Source organism: Ictalurus furcatus, chromosome 2 (genome assembly GCF_023375685.1).
Source record: "Ictalurus furcatus strain D&B chromosome 2, Billie_1.0, whole genome shotgun sequence".
NCBI lineage: Eukaryota > Metazoa > Chordata > Actinopteri > Siluriformes > Ictaluridae > Ictalurus > Ictalurus furcatus.
Window position 1 is genome coordinate 10,741,831 of NC_071256.1, and position 27,797 is coordinate 10,769,627.

General features: G+C 42.9%; 1 protein-coding gene across 9 annotated transcripts; it reads left to right on the forward strand.

Annotated features, from left to right (window-relative positions):
- Nucleotides 1–2,342: 2,342 nt before the first annotated feature.
- Nucleotides 2,343–27,549, forward strand: armc2 (armadillo repeat containing 2). 9 transcript variants are annotated; one of them, XM_053647343.1, is made up of 21 exons: nt 2,343–2,448; nt 2,717–2,803; nt 2,993–4,122; nt 5,028–5,086; nt 5,192–5,461; nt 5,609–5,681; nt 5,760–5,928; nt 7,272–7,422; nt 15,533–15,588; nt 15,985–16,095; nt 18,684–18,874; nt 19,011–19,113; nt 19,205–19,461; nt 20,669–20,814; nt 21,114–21,213; nt 21,730–22,018; nt 25,207–25,329; nt 25,450–25,563; nt 25,661–25,793; nt 25,907–26,046; nt 27,013–27,549. In XM_053647343.1, the coding sequence occupies exons 5-21, from the start codon at nt 5,250–5,252 to the stop codon at nt 27,198–27,200; spliced, it is 2,556 nt and encodes an 851-aa protein (XP_053503318.1). In that variant the 5' UTR covers nt 2,343–2,448; nt 2,717–2,803; nt 2,993–4,122; nt 5,028–5,086; nt 5,192–5,249; the 3' UTR covers nt 27,201–27,549. The 9 variants fall into 9 exon arrangements, with proteins under 9 accessions (XP_053503318.1, XP_053503293.1, XP_053503278.1 ...); XM_053647318.1 differs by having other exon boundaries at nt 2,343–2,803; XM_053647303.1 differs by lacking the exon at nt 2,717–2,803.
- Nucleotides 27,550–27,797: the final 248 nt, after the last annotated feature.

A 27,797-nucleotide genomic window follows, 5' to 3' on the forward strand; every position in this document is an offset into this window, starting at 1 on the left:
ATTTCAGTTCCCGCGTCTCCCTAACCAATATTTCCTCCATATTTTCTCTTATTTCTCATTTTTGTTTTCTTTCTGTATAAAATTGTGTCACAAAGACACGTGATAGACAGCTCTCGTGTTTATTTTTGTGAGCAGAATTTGAAGATTCGGTGTGCTCATCTGTGATCAAAGGTCATGTAATGTGTGCACCTCATCTGTGAGCACTCATGTAGTGTGCATACCATGTGAGGGTCATGTAAGTGGGTGTGGTCAGCATCAAACAGGAAGTTGACCCTAATAATTTTGAAGCAGGATTATTTTTTTCATAAGGTTATAAAACTGTCATGACTAATATATGATACATAGGATACACCACTGTAACATAAGCATAACAAGCATAGGGTTAGTTCAAATCATGTACATATTAGCTTTTAATTGAATTATTTTGAAGATATTTACTTATTTATTATTTTCACAATATTATATTATTATTAATTGGGACAGTCAAAAAACAATAAGTGGAGAGAGGAAAAGTAAAGGGATATAATTGAAGCATAAATGGCTGTGTAAAATACCACGAAACTATAATCAAATAAAATACTGATAGACCTTTTATGTGCATTAAATTGTTCTTAATATTTTTATGCACCTTAAGAAGCAGGGGTATAAGATTGACTTAAGCCTACTACTTAGTATGCAAAGATTTTTACTTAGTGTACTATGTTTATAAAGATTAATGTTTATATAGTAATGCTGCTACTGTAAGAAATACATTTTAAAAGGTTACTTACCTGTGAATTTTATTTTTTAACTTTTTATACAGTCTTTTACTTTGATCTGTTTATTCTGCGTTTTAGAAAAGATTGGCTATGAATTTGGAAAATGTGGAAGATTTTCTAAACTGTTTTCCAAATTGTCGTTATCACTTTAAGAAATGAATCACGGAGATGTTTTTTTTTGTTTTTTTTTTTTTTAATATGCAGTGAATTTTACATAGACTACTGACATTTTTACGGAAACTATTTTATTTATGTATACTTTGAATAAAATGAATGTCAATTCATCCATCCACTTTCCATACCGTTTATCTGACACAGGGTAATGGTGAAGCCTATCCCAGGGAACATGGGAGACAAGGCATGTGACATTCTGGACAGGGTGCCAACTCATTTCAGGGCACAATCAGACACACTTTCACACACAGTGGACAATTTGGAAATGCCAGTCAGCCTACAATGCATGTCTTTCGACTTGGGGAGGAAACCGGAGTACCCGGAGGAAACCTTCATAGTACAGGGAGAACGTGCAAACTCCACGCACAGGGGGCAGGGGGAATGGAGGTGGGATTCAAACCCCTAACCCCCAGGAGGTGTGAGGCAAACGTGCAAATCACTAAGCCACCGTGCCCCCTAATTCAATTCAACTGTAGCATTGCAGAAATCCGGATATGGGTTTAGATTTAGATCCATAATAAGCAAGCCTGTGGTGAGGAAAAACTCTGTGATGTCATGAGGAAGAAACCATGAGCAGAACCAGACTCAAAAAGGAACTCATCCTCTCCTCTCTGAGACTGGATAGTGTGATTATGAGTTATTGTTTTGGATAGTGACAGGGTGCAGGATGTAACCCATGATATAAGAGGTGCATTTCTTTCTGCTGAGAGGCATGTACCAGATGAAGTTGTTGTGCACAGGAGAATGCTGCATAAGGGTCTGGTGTATACTAGCAAGTAAAAGAAGGAAAGGTTACTATGGAAAATTAAATGATGGATGTAAGTTTAAGACAGTTTCTGGATTGGGTAGCAGGTGGAAGGGAGCTCATAGGCATGTTATCATCCCTTATGAGGTTTTTTTTTTTTTTTAAATACTTAAAGGTTCTTTAATCCTAACGGGTTTATACTTGGAATCAAACTTAATAGGAAAAGCAGTTATTAGGTAAATACATAAAACTCTCAAGCGGATCCCACAGCTGTTCAAGCAGTGCTGTCTTTTTTTAAAGGATCTTCAGTACAAACAGGGTCATTTTTGATTTCATTAGAGTTTTAAGTTTTACTACTGAGGATGAAATCAAAGGCCTAAACCAATGAAATGACCAAACATGTATTTAAAAATGGCTTCCAGTCTAGGTAAAAAGATACACCATGCCTCTTAATTATATGATATAAACATTTTTTTTCTACATAAACACGGTCAACTCATTGAGGATTTCGTGTGTTGGGGGGTAGTTTTATTAATCGCAAGAAAGCTTAAACAAGGAGGAAAGTGAAAAATACAGTGTATCTGAAGTCACAATGTCTCCTTGTTAACTAACAAACATGACGAACCATTAGCCTCCTGATCTCCGGCGCGTGCACGCGCGGCCCTACGTCATCACTGGTGCCACCAGCGCGTGCACAGAGTTGCTAGGTAGTTTCTGAAGACAGAGTAAAGACAACGAAAGGAAGACAGCAACCGCTTACTGTATTAAAAGGTAAACTTATTATTATTATTATATTTTAAACACTTCTAAATATTATTAGACAGAAAGGAAGCATTCTTCAGGTGCAGTTAAACCATTTCCTAAGTAAACAGCGTTATAGGTAGAATAACAGGATTTGTTTGTAACTCTATAGATGACGCGTTTGTCTCAGGAAAGTGTTTCAGAGGATGTCCTGACTCGAAATAGCATTTGTAGGTCTTCAGAGGTCTTCTTCTCCTTCTTTTTTTAACGATACTCCCTCACTGCTTTTGTTGTCGAGCTTGAGTTCCTGCAACCGCTACATGCGTCGCCATGGTGACGCAGCGTGCACGCGCAGGGTGGTTACGCGCCGAGCAGCATCTCCCCTGTATAGTGCTTCTTTTCATATTGATAAACTGTTTTTCATTTATTTTATTTTATTTTATTTTAATTTCACTTCAAAATGCTGTCATTTAAAGCGAATTAGGTCTTCCAGATGCTCCTTCATAATCATTATTCATTATGAAAATGGTTAATGGTCAAAGTGTAGTGTATAACATTGATTATCTCGTTACAGTGGCACCTGTCAAGGGGTGAGATTATATTAGGCAGCAAGTGAGCAGTCAGTTCTCGAAGTTGATGTGTTGGAAGCAGGAAAAATGGGCAAGCGTAAAGATCTGAGAGACTTTGACAAGGGACAAATTGTGACGGCTGGACGATGGGGACAGAGCGTCTCCAAAATGGCAGGTCATGTTCGGTGTTCCCGGGATGGATTGGTTAGTACCTACCAAAAGTGGTCCAAGGAAGGACAACCGGTGAACCAGCAACAGGGTCATGGGCTCCTAAGACTCATTGATGCGCATGGAGAGTGAAGGCTAGCCCGTCTGGTCCGATCCCACAGAAGAGCTACTGGAGCCCAAAATGCTGAAAAAGTTCATACTGGCTATGATAGAAAGGTGGCCTCAGAATTCCCCAGATCTCAATCCACATCTGTGGGATGCGCTGGACGAACAAGTCTGATCCATAGAGGCCCGACCTCAGAATTTACAGAACTTCAAGGATCTGCTGCTAAAGTCTCAGTACCAGATACCACAACACACCTTCAGCGGTCTTGTGGAGTCCATACCTCGATGGGTCAGAGCTGTTTTGGTGGCACAAGGGGGACCTACACAATATTAGACAGGTGGTTTTAATGTTATGGCTAATCGGTGTAAATAGGGTTCATTCACCAATATGTGCCGTAACTGAAGTGATCTGAACTCACTTGTATTGGTGCTGCTTTTAAGTTTTACCTCTACAAAACACATCTAATTCTAGCGATGACTTGCATGAGTACCTGATATTTATTTGCTGCCTGAAAGAAAGAAAAAAACCTCCATGTGGACGAAAGTATGTGGACAGCTGACTACCACACCCATGTGTGTTCCTTCAGCAAAAAAAGTTGGAAGCACACAGTTGTATATAATGTCTTCGTACGAGAGTAGCATTATAATTTCCCTTCACTGGAACTAAACAATAAAAACCTGTTCCAGCATGACTGTGCCCCTGTGCACAAAGCGAGCTCCATGAAGCCATTCTGTGCTAAGGTTAGAGTGGAAGAACTCGAGTGTCCTGCACTGACAACAATCAGACAAACCCAGGCAGGCCTACAGATCCCTTCAGAAATCAAACAATAAAAAAGTATTCTATCATACACAGCTTTAGCAGGTTTGCATTCTTTCACTCTTACCATTGAAACTAATGGAGGCCATATATCCAAGTCGTCATGAGGGTTTGTAAATAATGGACGAATCGATCGGTCAACCCAACCCATTGATTAGTACAATATCATGTAGGATCAGCCAACCAGTCTGCAAGCATGGTCAATGAATAAAAGTGCTCAATCTCCCCCTTTTATCTGGCCTTGCAATTACAAGCTGCCTTCAAACACAATTAAATGCCTTAGAGAAAGCACAGGCATTGGAGTTCCCAGGTAACAAATGAACAGTGAAATTATCTGAGGTGTAGCATTCCCAGTTTTAACACTTGGCTTGCTTTGGATTGTTCAATTCAGAGCCAAAATTCACAGACCATGCTGACAGTGCTGGCATTTCTACCTCTACTGGTAGTTTTGTTTTGTTTTTAAGAAGAAAAAATACCCCCTTCAGTTTTAGGCCATGCCTACTTTGTTTTTAAATGTGATTAGATTTAAATAGATACAGATACAGATAGAAACATCACTGTTAAAATCCCAAACATACATGTATCTCTCATCCAATTTCATTGGCGCTTGGCAAAAACAAATTATTTGTCATCCTACCCTGAAATACACAACAGGTTGGGACTTGTTTTAACTAAACAGACTGAATTTATAATAAAAAGATAGAGGGGCTAGAGGTACTTGCTTTTGAAAAGGACTTCAAAAGTATTCATTATATAGTCCATCAATAAATAAAAAATTTTGGCTATCTGACCACTTTACCAAACTGGTGTCCCTATTATCTTATCCTGTCTTCATAAGCCTATCAGAGTGCTTTTACTCTAAAAGGATGGCAATGTTTTGTCATTCAATATTCAACTTGCCACCAGTTTGAGTCCCTTTCTTTAATTCGTGCTGTATTTCTTATAATTAGATTGCAGTCCATTTGAGTCTCAGGAACCAAGATCGCTATCCAGTCCATAATGGAGTAGAGTAGGTGCCAGTATTCAAAATGCCATACGATAGGTATAACAAAACCAAGTGTTCTTCCAAACGTAAGCCCGTTTGTCTATTTTTGTTTGTCTTTATGGTCTTTAGGTTCAGGTGGTCTAGAGTTATCGTCACATGAAATCGGACTGTTCCGTACAGTCCACACATGGCCTCGGTGGAGCGTAAGCAGGATGAGAAGGGACCCTTCTACCTTGGCTATGGCAGTAGGAGACAGACGAGTGCAGAGATAGTGACAGAAGCCCGGCATTCTCTCAGGACTCTTCAGACACAGCGGCCCTTCACCCCACGAGAGGAGCACCGGCAGCTTTTTGGAGGATCAGCCCGTACACGTGATGGCAGACCGCCATCTTCATTCAGGTTTTGAGAAGAAATAAAAAAAAACCTTGAAATTTGCTTTAGTTCTGTCATTAAACATTTATTAAAGTACTCCATTTTCTGAAATCAGCAATGCAGATTTTTTTTATTTTCCATGCTCAATAAGATTTTTTTCATAATCTCCTACAGCCTACATGCTAGGAATTTCGAGGCTCCTGATTCCAGGCCGAGTTCAGGGACCCGCCTCTTGCCTTTGGAACACGTAAGGCAATTTTTCCAAACTCTTCTGAAAACTTGTCCGATTAGGCGACGCGGATGCTAACAACTTATTTTAAATCAGAAGCCCAGGTTGCCACTTTCACTGGATCTAGACTACAGTGAAGTTGAGAAAGGTTTACCTAAACCTCCAGCTGAACGTTTGGACAAAAGAGGTTCTGGAAGCGCTCGGACAAGGCTCGTCAGAGCAAGATCGCTTACGCTGGTACCCTCTATGACACAACACTCAAATGGTATGTGGACACTCAAATAAATACAGTCTACAGAGTAGATGACCTACTGCACAATATTAGCCCGTGATCTCGATTGAGGTATTTGAGATAGACACAGCAAAAAATGAACATGTGGAACCATTGTAAAGAATGAAGAAGTAAGAAAATAATAAAAAAGGAAACAGAAAGGGGGGCGGCAAAGCACACCCGTGCCTACATTTTACCTGCATCAATAAAAACAGATTCTATGAATATGTAAATTAGAAATGCCCCCACCTCTAGTAAACGAATGCTGCATAGCATGCATACATTTGCATATTGCGACCTGATTGACCCTTATGTTTTATGACACAATAACACTTTGTCATATGTTCGATACTAATTTAGATTTTACATTGGGGGTTTTATTCTTTATTCTATTTTATTCATCCTGTATTTTACTTTTTATTGAAAAAAGCTGTTAAAACCTCTGCAGGGACTCAAAGGGGTTGCTTTTATTTCTTTCTTTCTTTTTTTTTTTTTTAAAAAGAAAGTTTTATTTAAAAAGAAGAAGAAAAAAGACTATGGGTAATGGGAGTACTAGAGCCGGACAATCACTCAACTGTGCACTCTGATTCTCCAGCACTGGAACTGATGACCCTAGCTTTAATCCCTGTTATTTGTAACAACGCAGATATACAGTATAGTAAGCATTAGAAATAAGGCAGGATAGAGTGTTACCAATAAGAGAGCTTTATGAAAGCTTCTAGAATAACAACATAGAGAGCTAACAAGGGAAAGGACTGAGCAGGATAGGGAGAAAAGGTTAGAGTCCTGCTGAATAAGAGAATAGATTGCTGGCACAATACTTTTGTCCTCCATTCGTTTCTTGCTATTCATCTGTCAATCCATTGTAAAGACAGACTGAATCGCCTTTTTAGCGTAACCTTGATCCACCCACTTTAAAGGACACCCTGACAACTGTTTAAGTGCATCACCCACTCACTGGAATGACGGAAAGAATAGACTCTTTTATAACCTCTGTTATAAGCACATTTCCATCCACAGAATGGAACCGTAACACTAGGGCAGCATGTGTAGGTGTTTGTGTCTACTGTTTATTAAGCTTATACAGTAAATTACTCATCGTTTACGCATCGTCTTACATGCAGGCTAAATCCCCATAAAACATTTTCTAGTTTGTGACTTGGTGATTATAACTTGTTTTACACTATACTTTAGTTATCTCTGACATTCTTTGTTTTTTTCCACATTTCCACATCCAGAAACAATGTTTTCCTTTACAATCAGTTTTGCTCTAGTTTTTTGTCATTTCAAAACAGTGTGCATGTTTGCATGTGATTTTTGTATCTATATTTCTGTAGTTCCTCAAACCGAGCGTGTTGACAAGCCTACCTTGGGTATGACGCCATCCCAGCAAGTGCACACAGAGTCGTTTTACTTGCATTCCGGTTGCAAACAAGAAAGGACAGAGAAATCCTCTGAAATTCTCACACAGAAACTAACCAAACATAGGTACAGCATTTTATCATTAGTATCTTTATTTAGGTTTCATCCCCTGCTCGTGTTTGTCTTGTTATTTATCAGCTGTCAGAATTTCTTCTTGCCCATAACAGCAACCTGGAGAGCTGTTGAAAACCGTAAGTGGCTCACTCGCATCCAGAACAGCAGTGAACTATTTCATAGTCAGTTGCTCCATCTGTAACAACTACTTATTAGAAGCCGTAGTCAGCAGGAATTTGGTCTGTTAACGTATCAGGCTTTTAAAATAGATTGAAGGATTTCAGTAATAAAGTCAGTCTCAATGAATTGCTTTACTGGGAAGGAAATCAATGATCGGTGGGAAATACTGCGGAAATATTCAAAGTGCCACTTTAATGGCATTATACCGTTGTGAAAAGTCCTAGGTGGATACATATTGTCATCTGTTTTTCCCAAACGTATTGTGGAAAATACCAGAGAATCCAAAATACACCAGATGAGATAAACAGAAGTGAAATACAATCACCGCCCACATTTAGTGGCTAATCAGTACAGCAAAACAGCATAAAATACAGAATATGAGCTCCAAATGCAGACTTTCAACTTTAACCTGAGGGTATTTACATACAAATCGGGTGAACGGTGTAGGAATTACAGAACCTTATTTTGTACATGATCCCCGCTTTGAGAATTGGCTACTCAGCCAGTATCTCCCATATCCAGGTGTAGGTTATTCCCTCACTTATCAGTAAGGATTGACTGACTACGTTTACATGGACAGCAGTAATCTAATTGATCTTATTCTGAATAAGACAATATTGTGATTAAGGTGTTTACATGAGTCGCTTTTAGTATACTTCTTTCATGTTCCTGTTTTACATGTTATAGAACATAGATCAGTTAACCGCACACGTCATTACGTCCCCACGCCACGCTGTCCGATGTTCCCTCCAGAATTCACGTATCGACATACAGTTCGTCTTCGTTATGGTACCATATACAGTTTTGGGTGTTTTTATTTTTAATTTTACGAAAGCTTCAAGTGCAGTTAATTATTTGTCATGCTGTACGTTCAAATAGACGACTGCTTGAAGCCGTGGGCTGCGTCCCAAACCGTGTACTTACCTACTATATAGTAGGTGAAATACGTTATTTCTCCTACTATACAGTAGGTAAGTACGCAGTTTCGGACACAGCCGTGCTCTCTTGTTTGCCGTAAAACGGTTGCGCACTGCCGTGTGTGTATGTGTCCTGTCGCAAAATGCGGTGAAAACTCCCACACGACGTTAATAGTGTGATTAAGGTGTTTACATGTCTGTAATGCACTTCGATAATGTGACTAAAACAGGAATACTCTATACATCTTAATTCAATTTGTGTTTACTTCGAGAATGACTTTAGTCATATTAAGGTAATAAAAAATTGCTGTTTACATGCTAGTTTCTTACTTAGAGTATTGTCTTAATCAGGTTAATATTGTATTATTGTTGTCGATGTAAACGTACTGACTGTACGTTCAGGTCGTCCTGGGAAGTCGTAATTACAACATCAGGTGCGTTCGAGTCACTTTGGTTGGCGCGAGAAGGAGGTTTACCTTCTCTTAATTAACTATTAAAAAAAAAAAATACAGCTCTACTTCTGGAAAATGAAGAACAAAGATTGCATATCAAATGTGTTCCCTTTCAAAGGGAACTTCGACGTTGCATTTAGCATAACAGTATGGGAGCGCCTTGCGCGCGTGACCGGTATCTGAAGCTTGTGTAAAATCACGCCTCTACTTATAGGCCTGCCATGATCAGGTGACGTGGCAATTAAGCGCGTCGTATGATATATATATGGCACCTGTGAACCACGCCGCCAGCCTTATTATCTTCAGCGAGACTGCATATCTGTGGTTTGTGTGACAAAGAAAAAGAAACGCTTCATTTCTACTCTGTATTTCTCAATATCTCTCAACTTTTCTATCCCTTTTTTAAGAAAAGAAAAGAGAGTGAAAGAATGAGCGAGAAAGAATTCAGCAAGTGTGTTACGCCTTGCTCCCGTTTCATCACGGGAGAAGACGGACACGCTTTCTGCGTGAAGTGTTTGCTACCCCTCGAGGGGTCTGACTGTCAGCATTGTGAACGTTTCACGATTAGGCAACTACGCTCTCAGCTCGCTCTCTTCTCGTCCGAAGGGAGTTGGGTTTCAGGGCCCCGCGGATCTGGGCCAGCCGCTGCCGAGGCAGCCAGCCGTCTCAGGTCCTGGGGTTCTTGTATGGATTTGGAAGAGGAGCCAGAGACGAGCGCGGCTCTATCTCTTGCTCTGTCTTCCGGGTCCGGCTCTCCGCCTGACTTTAGAGCTCGCGTCGCGACTATGGAAAGCCAAAACACCCTCGCTGACTCCGAGGAGTTGGTAGAGGGTGACATTGCACCAAAAACCGACAGCAGCTCTCATGCATATAAAGAGCTGCTTGAGGTGATCACTAGGGCGGTTCAGAAGTTGAATCTAGACTGGCCCGAGGAAGAGGACGTGGCTCGTAGCAGGCTGGATGAGCGCTTCCTCTCCAGTGAAAATAAACATAAAGCTCCCTCACACCGCAGAAAACTCCCCTTTTTTCCAGAAGTGCATGATGAGATATCACGCTTCTGGAGAAAACCATACACTAGCCGTGTTTATAACCCCGCAAAGTCTGATTACTCAGCCATCATGGGGAGTGAGCAGCACGGCTATGTGGCAATGCCAAAGGTGGAGGAGGCACTTGCAAGCCACCTCTCTCCATCAACGGCAGGTAATTTAGGGAGGCCAACTTTATCTTCAAAGCCATGTAAAGCCACTTCGGTGTTGGTGGGCAAATCCTATGCGGCAGCGGGTCTTACTTGTGGGTCCCTGCATACAATGGCAGTGTTGCAGGCCTACCAAGCAGACCTGCTGAGTGAGCTAGATACTGGTGAGGGAATTGGGCCAGAGGCAGTGGCAGAACTGCGCCGCGCCACAGATTTATCTCTTCGGGCGACCAAACAAACGGCCCACCATATCGGCCGTTCAGTGGGTAGCCTGGTTGTGGCAGAGAGGCACCTATGGCTCAACTTGTCAGGGATGGGGGACAAAGATAAGGTCTCCTTGCTGAACGCCCCTGTTAAACCTTCCAGCCTGTTTGGCGGCGCAGTCAATGCCATCGCCGACAGGTTTCGCGACACAAAACAGCAAACGGCGGCGTTCAGCCAGTTCCTTCCCCGTCACGTCGAGTTCGCACGGGCCTCCATCAGTGGAGCCCGGGCCAGCGCTGGTGCGAGGGAGATGCTGAAGACGAGTGTGGGCGTCCAGGGGGACCGGTCGGCCACAGCCACAGCCTGCTAAGAGGCCTGATCTAAGAATGATCATAAAAGCAAAGCAGGCAAGGAAGGAATGGTCCTGATGGGCCATGGAGGGACATATCAGGGGACATGAGGCTGCTAGGGCAACCAGCCCCAAGTGCTACTGTAGGGCCTGCCCTGGCCGAGGCCATCCCACGTTTTCAGTCTTCTCTGGTCAGCGAGCTGTCACAGGGCGACGGAAATCTGATGCTTTCCCTCCAACGAAATGTGGAAAAGCTAACATCACTGAAAGACCATTTGGCAGTGTGGAAACTACTGCCAAATGTGTCCCCATGGGTTCTGTCTACCATAGAAAAGGGTTACCGGGTCCAGTTCAGCGCTCGACCCCCCCGGTTCAGAGGTGTGCTCACCACAGTTGTCAGCACAGAGCAGAGCCCAATGTTAGTGTAGGAAATAAGTTCCCTTTTGGGCAAAGGGGCCATAGAACATGTACCCCGTTCCCTAAGGGAGGGAGGTTTTTACAGCCGTTATTTCCTGGTCCGCAAAAAAGATGGGAGTATGCGGCCAATTTTGGATCTGCGTCATCTGAACCGTACTCTTCGGACATACAGGTTCAAGATGCTGACGCTCAAACTTATCGTGCCACAGATTCAGTCCGAGGACTGGTTTGTGACGATAGATCTGAAAGATGCATATTTCCACATAGGAATATCGCCCAGTCACAGGAAGTTCCTGAGGTTTGCGTTTGGAGAAAACACATACCAATTTCAGGTTCTTCCCTTTGGGCTAGCTTTATCCCCTCACACCTTCACAAAGTGCATGGATGCTGCTCTGGCTCCCTTGCGACTCCAGGGCATCCGTGTACTAAACTACCTGGACGACTGGTTAATTTTAGCACGATCCAGGGAACAGGCGGTTCAACATCGAGATGTTGTTCTCGCCCACATGAGGAGCTTGGGGCTCAGGATGAACCTCAAGAAAAGTATGTTTTCTCCAGTGCAGAGGACAACTTTTCTAGGGGTTATATGGGATTCTTCTACGATGAGGGCGTTTCTATCCCCATCAACTATCCTCTATCAACTTTGAGCAAGATAATGCTAGGTCTGGGCATCCCCTCCAGCCTTTACGAGAGGCTGTTGGGCCTTATGGCAGCAGCAGCCAACGTCATACCGTTGGGCCTATTGCACATGAGACCGTTTCAGTGGTGGCTGAAAAGTCAGGGGTTTCATCCGAGGATGAAACCTCTGAGAGTAATTAGAGTCACGCGGCGATGCCTACGTGCTCCGAGTATTTGGAGGTGCCCACAGTTCCTAGCCTCGGGTCACACTATAGGGGCGTCTCCTTAACGCAAGACAGTAATGACAGACGCGTCTCTCATGGGCTGGGGTGCAGTCTTAAATGGCTGTCCAGCTCACGGTCTTTGGAGCGGCCCTCATCTGGAGTGGCATATAAATCGCCTAGAGATGCGGGCCGTATTCCTAGCACTGAAATTCTTTCTTCCTCAGTTGAGAGGTCACAGTGTGCTAGTTGTGTCAGACAACACAGCTTTGGTCTCATATATCAACCACCAGTGAGGGTTACGTTCACGCCCCCTGTTCAGGCAGGCGCAACTAATCCTTCTCTGGGCAGAGGGAAAGTTCTTGTCAGTGAGTGCAATGTCATTCCGGGCAGACATCCTGTCGAGGCAGGGGCTGAGGCCCGGGGGGTGGAGGCTCCATCCACAAGTGGTGGAGTCCATATGGCGGAGGTTTGGACAAGCGGAAGTGGATGTGTTCACCTCCGAGGAGACAACACACTGCCCGCTGTGGTTCGCCCTCACTCCTCCTGCACCACTGGGGCTGGACGCCATGGTGCACACGTGGCCGAGGTCACATCTATATGCTTTCCCCCCTATTGCTCTGTTCCCACAAGTTCTAGCGAGAGTTCGCCAAGACCGTGTACGTCTGCTGCTAGTAGCACCTTATTGGCCAGCTCGAATATGGTTCTCAGAGATAATGTCCCTGCTCGACGGCACTCCTTGGGAGATTCCCATCCGCAGGGACCTACTGTCTCAAGCCGGAGGGCTGATCTATCACCCTCGGCCAGAACTACGGAAACTGTGGGTCTGGCCCCTGAGGGGCACCAGCTTATAGATTCTGGTCTCACAACTGAGGTTGTAGAGACCATGTTAAACGCTAGCGCACCGTCCACAAGGAAATTGTATGCGCTCAAGTGGCGGCTTTTTGTCTTGTGGTGTGAGGAACGTCAGTTAGACCCAGTGAATTTCGCAATAGCTACAGTCCTGGAGTTCTTACAAGAACGTTTCTCAGCAGGGTTGGCTCCTTCTACAATCAGGGTTTACGTGGCCGCCGTTTCGGCCAGCCACGCCCCTGTTGATGGAGCCTCTGTGGGGCAACATCCTCTAACTTCGAGGTTCATGCGTGGTGTCAGACGGCCGAGGCCCATCTGCAGGCCGCGAGTACCTTCCTGGGACCTTTCTTTGGTCTTGGAAGGTCTGTCAGGGGCCCCATTTTAGCCCGTAGAGTCAGCCTCTGAGAAGCTTCTGACTCTAAAGGTAGCTCTTCTACTGGCCCTGACATCTCTCAAGCGTGTGGGAGATCTACAAGCTCTCTCTGTTGCCCCCTCCTGCCTTGACTTCGCCCCTGGACTAGCCAAGGCCTTCCTGTATCCTAGGCGGGATTATGTTCCTAAAGTGCCTACATCAGCTGCCCACCCTGTGGTGTTGCAGGCCTTCTGCCCTCCTCCGTTCCTCACACCGGAACAAGAGAGGATGCACCTGCTGTGTCCAGTAAGGGCCCTCTGTACTTACATCCACGGCTCCGGCCAGTGGCGTAAGTCGGAGCAGCTGCTGGTCTGCTTTGGTGGCGACAGTAAAGGTGATGCTGTGTCGAAGCAGCGCATCTCTAACTGGATAGTGGAAGCAATCTCTATGGCTTACGAGGCGCCATTTTTTTTTTGTTACTGACACATCCCCAACTCAGGAAACTCGGAGCTCAAAGAAAATCCAGAGTTTCCCACTCTTAATTATGACTTTGTGGTGGTGTTTGTGTGCGTTCAACTCTTAAATATGATCTTTGTGACACAACTTGAACGCACTAATAAAAGGTCTAGAGTAGTAGCATTTGCATTTGGAGTCTGTTACAGTTAACTCTCAATATGAAGTCCAAAAGCGCTGTAACTGCCACTGAAGCAAGCCAACAAACCTATCAGAGAGCAAAACTGAAGGCAAAACGACCCAAGAACAAGCAGGAAGTGAAGACAGCTGCAGGAAACACCTGGCAGAGCATCACTGAGGAAGAAACCAAACGTCTGGTGATGTCTATCAGTTACAGTCATTGACTGCATAAGATTTGCAACCAAGTATTAGAAACGACAATTTAATCAATGATCATTAAAGTTTGTCCAATTACATTTGGTCCCGTAAAAAAGAGAGTAGATATAGAAAGTGTTGTAATTCCTACACCGTACACCTGATTTGGATGTAATGTAAATACACCCCCCCCCCACACACACACACACACCAATTAAAGCTGAAAACTGCACTTTGAGCTCGTATCCATCATTTCATTCATCTAAAATAAACTTTTGGAAATCTGTTAGCGCCAAAGCATTGGGTTTATGTTCGAATCTAGCTTTTCAGAAAAATCTGAGAAGGCAGTCGTCTTTCTGCTGACTGTCGGGAAATATCAAGTCGTGTCTCTGCATGAACGTGTAGCCTTGATTAGAAGTGCTTTGCGATCATATGGACAGCATGAAACCTCTACCAAGACGTGTAGCTGAAAAATATAGGAGCCAAGTTCAAATAATGGTGTGTTCTTCCAGACCACTCGTAGCCAGATCTGTAAACGAGGTAATACACACACACGTCTCTCTCTCTCCCTCTTTCTGTCTCTCTTTCTCTCTATCTCTTTCTCCCTCTCCCTCTCTTTTTCTTTCTCTCTCTCTACCCTCTCTTTCTGCCTTTCTCTCTGTCTGTCTCTCTCTCTTTCTCTCTCTCCCTCTCGCTCACTCTCTCTCTTTCTCTCTCTCCCTCTCTCTCTTTTTCTTTCTCTCTCTCTCTCTCTGATATAGTTGATAATGGAGCAGTATTAGATTATGAGGGCAGGCTGCTCTGTCGACCGCCAATGTAGTTTCGCTCAAGACTCTCACGATGAGCTCATGTCTCAGACTAAAGGAGTCCATCAACAAAGAGGCATTATCAAGTCATTAAGAGGGCCAAAAAAAAATCGATGCCCAAAATATGCCCAGCTGTAGGCTGAAAAAAAAATTTTGTGCTACCCATGAGCAGCATGTCATTCTGTACCTCCAATAAGTTTATTTAAGGACCCTGAAACGTGTAACACGTTTATTTGTAAGACAGCACAAAAAGGAATAAGTTGCTCATCACCATGTATCAGCCAAATTGAGGGATAACGCCGTTTTTAAGATAAGACTCACTATGACGTCAAACGAACAACTCGGACGCGAGCACACAATCTTGTGGTTTCCTGTCTGTTGCGTGCACATTTTCACTCTGGGCAGTTTGCATGCATTCACATTATGCAAACCTCCAGATGTGTCAGAGATTGTTAGTACTGCTGGGGGTAAAGCACAGGGGCAGGCAGATTAGGGGCATGGGTCAGATTAGACATGAACAGACCTGTTTGGTACTGTACACGCCATGTATGCGGGTACCAGAACATTACAACAGGGACACCTTGTGGCAAGCTTTTAAATGTTTTAAACACATATCTACAAAATACACTTTCAGTATATTGTGTTGTATTTATTTGCTAAAAATGTTTACAATGGACTGTTGGCAGATTGCTGTTAAATGTGTTCATATGTGTGTGTGTGTGTGTGATTAGTGGATTTCAACGGCCCAGCAGCGCCGACTTATCTCAAGCAAAAGGAACAAAAACAGGTTTGTTTTATCCCCATCCATGGCTATGCTCCTGCGATTTGTTTATCAGTTTGAACTACTCACTAACTCCGAAGCCTGATTCGTAGATTTGACAACAGATCCACCTTTCATTGCACTGATCCAAAACACAGTGGCTTGTAGAATAGTTCCTACTCGCAGAGACAGCTTCCTGCATGACACTTTGAATGCAAATGTTCAGTCACCGAGGTGTCTGCACAGAACCCAGGCTAATCAAAGGATGTGTAGGCGCATAATGTTTGACCTTTTCATGCTATGCTGAACATCCTGTATTTTCTATACAAATGGGTGAAACTGAGAGAACCGCCGATGTGAATCGGGTAGGTGTAGAGCATCAATATTTTAACTGGTGTTTGTGGTCCATCTGTTCTCTGTCAGATGCTGAGCGTGGCTGCGGAGACAAGGCAGGAAGTGATGCCACTGATGAATCTGTCTTCTGGACCTCTGAGGTGCTTCCTATTCTGCAGATGTTTGAGTCTTTTTCTCCAGGTGATCATTAACTACACCATAGAATTTAAGGTGTATACATTCCCCTCTAAAACTACTGGAATGGCAAGGCCAATTCATTTATTGTTTGTGCTGTACACCAAAAACATTTGAGTTTGAGATCAAAAGATGGATATGAGACGAGAGTTTACGATTTCAGCTTTTATTTCCTGGTATTTACATCTAGATGTGTTGAACAACATAAAACATAGAACCGTTCGTATCACGCCACCCAATTTATCGGAGAGCAAAAGCATAGGAAGTTATGCAAAATATGTAATAACTGCATCAAGCCTGCGACTCACTGACTTCACCAAACTGTTGGTTTATTCTTTTGTGTTGCTTTTCCAGGCTTTTACTGCAGCTTCTTTCTGTTGGTGTTTGTTTCGGGGGGTTTCTCTCGTCAGTCTCCTCTTCAAGAGGTGAAATGCTGCTCAACTGGGTTAATGTCTGGTGATTGACTTGGCCAGTTTAAAACCTTCCAATTTTTCCCCCGATAAAGTCCTTGTAGAGTCGGCTGTGTGTTTTGGATCATTGTCTTGCCGCATGATGAAGTTCCTTCAGATTAATTTGGATGCATTTCTCTGTAAATTTGCAGACAAAATGTTCCTGAAAACTTCTGAATTCATTCTGATGATACCATCATGAGTTCCATCATCAGTAAAGATTAGTGAGTTTGTTCCAGAAGCAGCCATGACACTACCTCCACCATGATGAGCTTGTATGTTTTGGATCATGAGCAGACACTTTGGCCTTTCCATCACTTTGGTTAATGATTTCTTTGCAGATTCTAATCTGGCTATCAGATTCTTACTGCTGATGAGTGGTTCTATATTTCTACTTAAGACTACTTCAAACGTTGGATTGTGATCCCTTCACCCCTGCCCTGTGGAGGTTGTTAGTGATGTCACTGACTGTTGTTTTTTGGTTTTTCTTCACAGCTCTCACAATGTTTCTGTCATCAGCTGCTGTTGTTTTCCTTGGCCGACCCAATCGGTGTCTGTTGCTCAGTACATCAGTGGTTTCTTTCTTTTTCAGGACATGCCATTGTTCGGCCAAATGATAGATTTTCTCAGCTTTAAATTTGCTTGCTTTTCTCCCATAGACAGCGCTCTGATCATCATGTTGGTTTATCCTTTTTAACAGCAAATGCAGTCTTCACAGGTGAAACTGGCCTTGCCATTCCAATAGTTTCTGAATTTAACTGAATTGGACCTCACTATTCAAAAACACTGTTACACATGACAATAAATCTTTATATTATGATAGCAGATTGTGTCTTAAAAATAAATCATCTTAATACAGGTGAGAGGGATAGCATTTTCTCTCTCTCTCTCTCTCTCCCTCCCTCCCCTATGTGATGTTTGAAAAGATGTGCTTGGTTGGTTTCTGGTTTCATGTGTCTCAGATGAAGCATGTATTAGCCTTCACCCTCCCCATCTGGTAGCTGTCATGTGATAAGGAAGACTAAAATGTTTTTAAAATATGATAATTAATTAATTGCTGTTCTGTCACTGAAGGAAATGAATCAATTCTGTGTACTGTATGTACGCACTGTATATATGCATATATATAACTTTCAAAAGGGAAGTGCAGGAATAGAAATGAAATCTAATGGCAGTACATAAAGTATTTAAGCACTTAAAAAAAAAAAATGGAATGGAAATGCATTTGAAAGATAAATATAAAATATTTATCATGCCCAAATGCCTCTCGGCTCCCGCGTAACAAACTGCCGAGCGGCACGAGGTCACCAGACAGGATGAGACGAAGCAGCCGAGACCAGAATAGCGGAACAACATTTATTTTACCCAAAAATAGCTTTTGAAAACCTCATCGTTTTCATCTCATCTACTTCCCATTGCCTGATGGTAAACTTGCAAAGTGTGAGACAGTGAGCTTAAAGATTCAAATAGGTTTAAAAAAAACAAAAAAAGGAAAAAAATCATGCTTTATTATCAGGACATACTGCATTAGATCACATTGGTTTTGAAATATATGCATAGATGAAAGCTACAGAAGACTGAGAGCCCAAGATTAACTGTCAGTGGGTGTTAGATAAATGTCAGGGAAATGTCAACAGACCTGTTTTGGCAAAAAAAAGTGAAATGCAGATCATAAATTGTTTACCGTACCTGTTGACCCGTTTAAGAATTGTGTGTTCACACTGTAATATCAGAAATCCTTTTTTACCTACCCAGCTGACAAAAAAGGTCCCCAGGACGTCCCCTAAATGGCCTCTACGAACGTCCCCTGAATGTCTATGTGTAGGGTCCCCTTGACGTCCTATGGACGTTGAATGGGACGTTCACAGGACGTCCAGCGGCCATTCAGGAAGCTTAGGGGACTTTCACTGAAATTAACACATTCAGTAATGTTATGCTTTATGTTATGACTCTGACGTCCTCGGAACATCCGCCAGCGAACATTATAAACTCGACCAAATGCGGACCTAAGTAGACTTTCATGATGTCCGGGGGACATCCCCTGTTTGCTGGGCACGGCCGGTGCGCATCCGATTTTAAGTATATTGTTCTCTTGTCTTTGAACTGTCTTTCAACTATATCTCTCTCTAACTTGTGTACATTCAGGAGGAATCGTGTCAAAGGAGACTGTTGAGCGTCTTTGTGATGCCTGTGCCAGTCTCCATAACGTCCTGGCAGAGAAAGGCCTGCTGGGAAGGCGGTTTAAGAAAAGGTCTGCCGTTCTCCGCGCACTGTTTCGACTGATCGATTTGGGATCAGACCAGCTAAACCTCACTCTGGCTAATATCATACTTGCAGTAAGTAGATGATGGAACATTTGCTTTGAAAAATTAAAAAACAAAACATAACGACAACGACGTACCGGGTTTAAATGAAGAACGTTAACGTTTAACGAGAGCAACGCAGATCTTATCTACCGGTGTGTCATTTCAGCTTAATGTCAGCGGAAACAACTTGCTAAACATTTGCAAGCTCGTCTTTAATATAAGCCGGAGTTCCAGAAACGACTTCCTGTTCCAGGACAACCCTGTTATAGGTGCGTCTCTGTTTCCATGTAACTCATTCACTCTGATCAGTCATTAACTGTCTTTCACAGTCAGCTTATTCTGTGTGTGTGTGTGTATCAGATTCCCTCCTCTCACTGATACAGTGTGAGGATTTTAATAGCAGTGGAGAGACTGTGCTGTACTGCATAGGCTCCCTAAAGCTCCTCTCAGGAAACAGCACCCTCGCCAGGCTGCTCCTAGGTAAAGACTTCATCGCAGTCTCGCTCCGTCTCTCTCAGCGACTGATTCAGCCAACAGACCCTAAAGCTTTCCCTAATGACCATCACACGTTAGCAGGACATGGCCAGCATCCTATCACGGGACATATACTGGTCCAGGTGGGTAGCTTTCGAACGCCTACAACGACGGAAAATAATCCTAATCGTTACATTCCGTGATAAACACACAACCTTTATATCATCAGCTCCATTCAGAATCACTGCAGATGTTACCGTGAGCTCTTCTAGCAGACAGAACAAATACAGATTCTCATACTGAAAGAGAGTTGAACCAAGTCATTCTTTATGACCAGAAATGCTTGGACGGTTTGTGTTGTCGACATGCTACAGTATGTTTCCCTCAGTAAGTTTTGGTAGTGCAGGAACAAGCTGTCTCTGAACCCCACCTAGACATTCTTAGAATCAAACTAAACTGGACAAAATGGAAGGGTGGGGTCACTCAAGGTCCTAACACAGGCTGGATTGTTTTATGCTCATTTCCTTGGCTTGTTTTTTTTTTTTTTTTTTTTGTCGTCTGGGAAAGTTTCCTTCTTTTTTTCTTTTTTTTTCTCCTCTCTTTTAAATCCATACTGAGCTTGTTTGTACTGGCTGGATGTTTCAGTCCAAAGGCTGGCATTTTTTTATATAGGAGTAAGGAATGTAAATCTTTACATCTTCCTAAACAAATTTCCTGAGCTTGAAAGCAAACTCGGTTTGCCAGGCGGAAATGAGGCGAGTTAGAGAGACGATTATTACTGGACGAGATTAATCAGGGTACTATATCTTTTGACTACCACTCGTTTTTGATTTTTTTTCCACATTTTAGAACAACAATAATAATAATAATAATAATAATGATAAAGTCATCAAAACTCTGAATGAACACAAATGGAACTATGGGAATTATATTTATATATTATATAAATTCCAAATAAGTCAAAGTAGACACCCTTTTTTTCCACCTTGAATTTCCAGAAATGTATTCTTGGCATTTTCTCGACTGATTTCTTGAGGAATCCCCTGAGATGCTTTTTAAACAGTATTAAAGGAGTTCCCACCTATACCGGACATTTTATGGCTGCTTTTCAGAATATTTCACTCCAAGTCTAATGGAAGAAATGAATATGTCGGCACAATTCTATTTCTGTCTACAACACCGATTTCACACATTTAATCATACACCTTCAGATCAAAACGTTTTTCAGATCATGAGAAACATTTCAGTCGAGCGTGTCCAAACGTTTGACCGGTAGTGTAGGGTATTAAGGGAAGTGTTTTTATATACACATTGAAGCAAATGTTTGATGACCTCTTGACCCCATTGCAGGTGACAGGAGCGCTGCGAAACATGGCCGACCTGTCCGAGTCCCGTTCTTCCTTTTTGTCCGACGATGTCTTCTCTACGTTGTGCGCGGTTATGGATCATCGGCAAGAAGACGAAGACATCTGCCTTAACGTAGCCAGGATATTTAGGTGAGAGACACCTCATATTCCATACAAACTCTGTAATGACCCTCAGAAAAGATAAGAACTTTTCTTGAGTCCCTGTGTGAACATCGATATATATATGTGTATATATATATATTTTGCGTGATTATTGCAACACCGCATGAACTGACCACTCGAAACTCCTTTCACTGATGTTCTTCCTGTCTGTTTCACTGAGCTCACTGAGATCCCATCACAGAACTATTTTCTAAGCCCAATCACAATCTAACGTTAAACGTTAACGCATGTGCATGTGTGTGTGTTTTTTGTGTGTGTATCTCCAGCAAACTGTCCTCATATGCTGAGTGCTGCTATGCGCTAGCCGAGACTTCGAGCTGCTACAGGCTATTTTTAGCCCTGTTGTGCAAACACAGCAGGAAACAGGTGAGTCCAGGCAAAACATATATACACTAAAGCCACGTACTCTCTCTCTCTCTCTCTCTCTCTTTCTCTCTCACACACACACACACACACACTTTTGAATGCAGCAGTGTTAAATGAAGATGCACGAGTATGTGTGTGTGTGTGTGTTTCTATTCACAAAACATTTAACTTCTCTCCCTCCTGTTTTGTTAAAACTTCAAAAAAAAAACAACAACAAAAAAAAAACCTTAGACGTGCATCCAGTGTTGCAAAGACATAAACACACACCCACAGCCCTTCTGTAGGAACATACTGTCCCTTTTTGACTTCCTTATTGCAGAGAGCATAACATGAGCTCTGTCTCCTGGGTAAAGAAGAAATGGTTTATAGGTTAAATGGTTTATAGGCAACTGAATCCACCCTGATTTCTACTAGTTTATAGTGTATATATGTATTTAGGATTTAGGATTCATGACATCTTGTAAATTCAGACACACACACACACACACAAACACTGTTTCTCTGCATGGTTTGTAGGCATTGGTGGTACGTCTCCTATTCACATTAGGAAACCTGGCGGCTCGGAGCAATGATGCCAGAGAGAGAGTGTATGAGGAGGAAAGGTCCATAGACATTCTCTTAGAACTTTTCCAGAGCTACCTGCAAGTCTCCAAGAATCCTCCAAACTCTGAAAATTATACGCAGGAGGATGAGGACGTCCTGATCAAGCTGATTCGAGTGTTGGCCAACCTGTCCATTCATCCCACTGTAGGCACGGCACTGGCAGCCAATACACTGTTTGTGCAGCTACTACTGAAAGTGATGGGTGAGCAAGAATAAACACACACACACAAGCACACACGCACGCATGCACCCAAACATATTGTATACAGTGGTGATTTCTGCATAAATATGACCTAAAACATCATCAGATTTGCACACAAGTCCTAAAAGTACATAAAAAGAACCCCCTTGTTCAGTAATAACTGCAACTAAATGTTTGCGGTAACTGTTGATCAGTCCTGCACATCGGCTTGGAGGAATTTAATCTCATTCCTCAGTACAGAACAGCTTCAACTCTGGGATGTTGGTGGGTTTCCTCACATGAACTGCTTGCTTCAGGTCCTTCCACAACATTTCTATTGGATTAAGGTCAGGACTATGACTTGGCCATTCCAAAACATTAACTTTAGTCTTCTTGAACCATTCTTTGGTAGAACGACTCGTGTGTTTAGGGTCGTGTCTTGCTACATGACCCACTTTCTCTTCAGATTCAGATCACAGACAGATGTCCTGATGTTTTCCTTTAGAAATCTCTGGTATAATTCAGAAATCATTGTTCCATCAATGATGGCAAGTCGTCCTCGTCCAGATGAAGCAAAACAGGCCCAACCCATGATACTACCACCACCATGTTTCACAGATGGGATAAGGTTCTTATGCTGGAATGCGGTGTTTTCCTTTTTCCAAACATAACGCTTCTCATTTAAACCAAAAAGGTCTATTTTGGTCTCATCCTTCCACAAAACTTTTTTCCATTAGCCTTCTGGCTTTTCCACATGATCTTCAGCAAATGCAGACAGGCAGCAATATTTTTTTGGAGAGTAGTAGTTTTCTCCTTGTAACCCTGCCATGCACACTATTGTTGTTCAGTGTTCTCCTGATGATGGACTCATGAACATTAACATTAGCCAATGTGAGAGAGGCCTTTAGTTGCTTAGAAGTTACACTGAGTTCCTTTGTGACCTTGAGGACTATTACACGTCTTGCTCTTGGAGGGATTTTTGTTGGTCTCCACTCCTGGAGAGGGTAACAATAGTCTTGAATTTCCTCCATTTGTACACAATCTGTCTGACTGTGGATTGGTGGAGTCTGAACTTTTTTGAGGTTATTAGGTACAAACCGAATTTCATTTCTGGTCCTACGTGGGAGTTTTTGAGCTGGCACGGAAGGATGAAGACGCAGTTAACATTTCCTGCTCTAAAAGCAGGTAGGACAATTGTCTAATCAGCAGTTATCATTTCTCTCTCTCTCACACACACACACAGACTTTTTTAAAACCAAAAAATGCACAGGCACGCACTTATGCAGAAACCGTAAACATTTCACCTGTTCGTACCGCCACACAGACGCACCGATTCCCAGCAACAATTCCCAGCACACAGCGCTGCACATAACAAGAAGTGGCCAACTGTACTGGTGTCATTTCCCCGAGTCTGTTTTGATAAACACACCTTCCTATTCTTCGCATGTTTCCGAGACACAGAAAAGAAACGTTATGTGGTTTTTAGGTGCAAACCGAAAGCCACTTTCAGTCCTGCATGGGAGATTTTGCACAGCTTGGGGAGAGGTGAAGAGGTGGTTCGTTTCCTGTTAAGAAAAAGAAAGATATCGTTTATCAGCAGTTCCATTTTTTAAAAAATCAGTTTTTTCTACTGATTTAAAATCTCAGTCTGAAACTGAGCAGAATCCACTGAATTTATTCATTTATTTTGTGTGTGTGTGTGTGTGTGTGTGTGTGTGTGTGTGTTGGAGGGGGGGTGGAGGGGGGGTGGAGGGGGGTGGGGCTTGGGGGGATCATATCACATCACATCACAACATTTCAAGAAACAGGTCAACAACACCCGATGCATGAGATTATGTGTTATGAGCAACAGTATTGTTTTGTCAAGTGAGATATCACATCACTTTTGAAAGGAAGAAATAGTTATTTCGAACGATACAGACTAAGTCACATTCGCAAAAAACGTAAGCATTCGTGGCGACAGAGACAGTTCTCACACATCTGGCCTTTGTCTGAGTAAATTAAAATAACTTCCTGTTTTTATGACGCTAAAAAAAAAGAAAAAAAAAGACCTAAAACCAGATGGAAAAAAGAAACTGAGACAAACAGAGAGTGAGAGATGTTCTCGGCAGCATACGTGCCTCCTGAATGGTTCGCGCGCTTGCACGGTGACACCAAAATTGACAATGCAAACCACAAGTCTATATTCGAACAGGATGCTGCATATTGCTCTCGCGAGTGCTGTAATATTCATTTTATCACTTAATATCGGGATTGTGAGTCAGAACAAAAAAAATAAAAACGCTTATGAGCTGTTTCTAAACCACCTGAGAGAAGTTTGGGCTTGATGCTCGGCATGCAACGGAACAAAACCAAGACGTGCGACGTGTTAGATAAATCGAATATTCACCATATGCATTGTATAGATTTACATTGATTCATTTAGCGCACACTTTTATCCAAAGCGACTTACAAATGAGGAAACACAAGCAAAGTGATTTATCAAGCGGAGAACAATACAAGAAGTGCTACCATACGAGATCTTTTAATTGAGTTCTAGAGAAGAAAAGTGCACAGAGTAGAGGTTTTTTTTTTTTTAGGATAATGTGGGTTTGGCATTTTAGGGGTTAGTTAAGTGCTCATGGATGAGGTGGGTCTTTAGCTGTTTTTTGAAGATAGTGACAGATTCTGTGGTCCGGATTGAGGTTGGAAGTTCATTCCACCACTGGGGTCAGTTAGTGTGAAGGTTCTGGAAAGGGATCTTGAGCCACGCTGAGTAGGTACTACTAAGCGTCGGTCATTAATCGATCGCAGGTTGCGTGAGGGAACGTAAGCCGCAAGGAAAGTGTTGAGGTAGTGGGGGTGCTGTTCCAGACAAGGTCTTGTACTTGAGCATCAAGGCCTTGAATTTGATACGGGCGTCTACAGGAAGCCAGTGGAGGGAGATGAAGACGTGGGTTCATTTGGGCTGGTTGAAGACGAGACGTGCTGCTGCATTTTGAATCATCTGAAGGGGTTTGATGGAGCTGGCCGGGAGGCCCAAGAGTAGTGTGTTGCAGTAGTCCAGTTTTGATACGACTAGAGCCTGGACTTGTAGCTGTGTAGCCTGTTCTGTGAGATTGTTTCAGCGCGGAACATTTCAGCAGCGTCATTAAAACTGTGAAAACGGACCGTTCTTGTTTTTGATCAGCGTTTCTTCCATTTCTGACCTTCGCCCCATTGTGTTTCAGAGCTCAGGTCCGTGGAGAAGAGTACAGAGTTAGTAGTAAACGCTTCAACCGCTATCAACAACTTGTCCTACTACCAAGGAGAGAGCTCCATCGTCCGCATCCAGCACGCACACGTCTCCCAGTGTAAGAACAGAAAATCTACCCGTTTTCACATCAAATGTAATAATAATGATAATAATAATAATAATAATAATAATAATAATAATAATAATTATATTCTTTCTTGACGGTGTTTGTGTGCAGTGTTGCTTCAGCTGTTATTAAGCACAAATACGGATGCAGTTTTGGAAGCTATACGTGTGTTCGGTAACCTCTCTCAGATCGAAGAAGTACAGCAGTTTATCATCACAAACAAAGGTGGGTGGGTGTGTGTGTGTTTTAAGGTGTAGGTATAAATCGGTAACAGGATTTGACACCGAGTGGTGAAAGTTAAACGTGTGCTTTTGCGCGTCAGTGCTCCAGTTCGTGGTGGCTCTACTGGACTCCAAGAATCCCGACATGTGCTTCTCGGCATGTGGAGTCCTCACAAACCTCTCTGTGGATCCCAAGAACAGAACCGTAATAAACGAGGAAGGAGCCACACCCAAGTAAGCCGTTATATTTGCGTCGGGGATCGCTTGTAACACTGCGTAAATCCCCCGCATCTCTGTTGCGTTCTGTTTTCGTTTCCTTTTACTCCTCCTTCTCCTTTCACGCGCAGGTTGATCGATTGTCTGCGGGACTTCGGGCCTCAGGACTGGCTTTTGGCTACACAGGTGTGCCAGACGCTGTGGAACTGCACTGAAGACAGAGAGCAGGACTATGCACAAGAGTTATGCACAATACTTTCTCTCTACTCAGGTGTGCACACACACACCCTCCCACACACACATTTGTCTTACTACTCTTTCGAGAAACTTCTACTGAGATAATGTGAACTAAACCTAACCCTAACCTTAACCTCAGTACCCAAAAGGAAACCTTGTGGCGCTTCTAAGTAAAATAAAAAACCAACCAAACAAATGTCAGTTTTTGTAAATAAAGTCGTTTCACTCCCAATCCGTGGAGCCCAGAAACGCCAGAATTTTATCGGCGACCTTCAAGAAAGAGAATCTGACATATAATATCTTCAGTCCTCACCGTGTGCAAAACCAAAGAGCTTTCAAGCTTACGGTTGCTGGTGGTTGTTGGCGTGTAGTCAGGAAATGCATGCGAAAAATACACACAGTTAATAAAAACGTCATTAAACCCAGTGAGACCCATAAAAAAAAACTTCAAACCTTTCAAAACCGTCAAAATCAACTAACTTACGATGTCAGTTTTTGCTAAGTAAAAGGATGTTTTCGGCTGGTTGCCTCTGCCAGGAGGTTACGACTTGGTTGTAGATAGATCATGAACACAGAAGTAGCGTTGGAATGGAATGAAATCCCAATATCCAGTCCATGTTTTGGGCCAGAGCGGCTGGCTTGGTGGCTTGACGGTTAAGGCTCTGGGTTACTGATCGGAAGGTCGTGGGTTCAAGCACCAGCACTGCCAGGCTGTGCTGGTGGCCACTGTTGGGCCCTTGAGCAAGGTCCTTAACCCTTTCTGCTCCAGGGTCACTGTATCATGACTGACCCTGTGCTCTGACCCCAGCTTCCTGACATGCTGGGGTATGTGAAGAAAGGAATTTCACTGTGCTGTAATGTATATGTGACCAATAAAGACTCATTATCATTATCTGTTTGCAGCGTTCTATAAACATAATTTGATGAAGCATGTTGTTGGGTGCGTCGTTGTGCCAGTCAACGGGCCATGAATGATCACTTCCGTCTCTTCCATTTACAGACCCAAAGGCTTTGCAGTGGCCCTCAAGCGACGATATGAAGGCTTACCAGGAGGCATGCTGGGAGCTGGAGTTTCTACCTGTCGCCGAGAGGCTGAAGAAACGCATGCAAAGATACGTAAACATACCGGAACCCGTCAGCGAGCCTTCCCGATCGAGGATCCCCGAAGTGCGACCGTACAAGAAATAACGGTATATCGGGATATATATATATATATATATATATATATATATATATATATATATATATATATACACACACACAAGGAGTGCACTTTAACTTTGATTTTTTATGTAGTGAATTCGCCAGGATACGCCATTTTCAACAATCAGTACCGAGAGAAACAGCGAATACAGTGAATCAGTTTGAGGTTTCGGACCGACCGCATGTACGGCCACAGAAATAATTCAAGAATATTTCATAAGGAACACCCAGGACCACGGCAATGATCTCAAACTCTTTATTAAAGAGACCAGAAGGGACACAGGACAGAGTTAGGATCTCACATTACAGCAAAATGATACAAAATGGCACTGGCTCTCCATCTCCAACATTCCTTTAAGCCGAACAAATAACACTTTCCTGGTACCATCTGTGCAGTTACCTAGAACAACGTTACACCTCAGAGCTGTCCCACGCACGAAGAGAAGTCGAAGTCAGTAATAATTCAATACACAACCCGAAGCATAGCAGGCATTTATTATGAAATCCCAATGAAAACATTCGTAACGAAGAACGATGCAGAGTGGGGAAAAGCTACAAACACAACAAGCTGATTTACTCTGA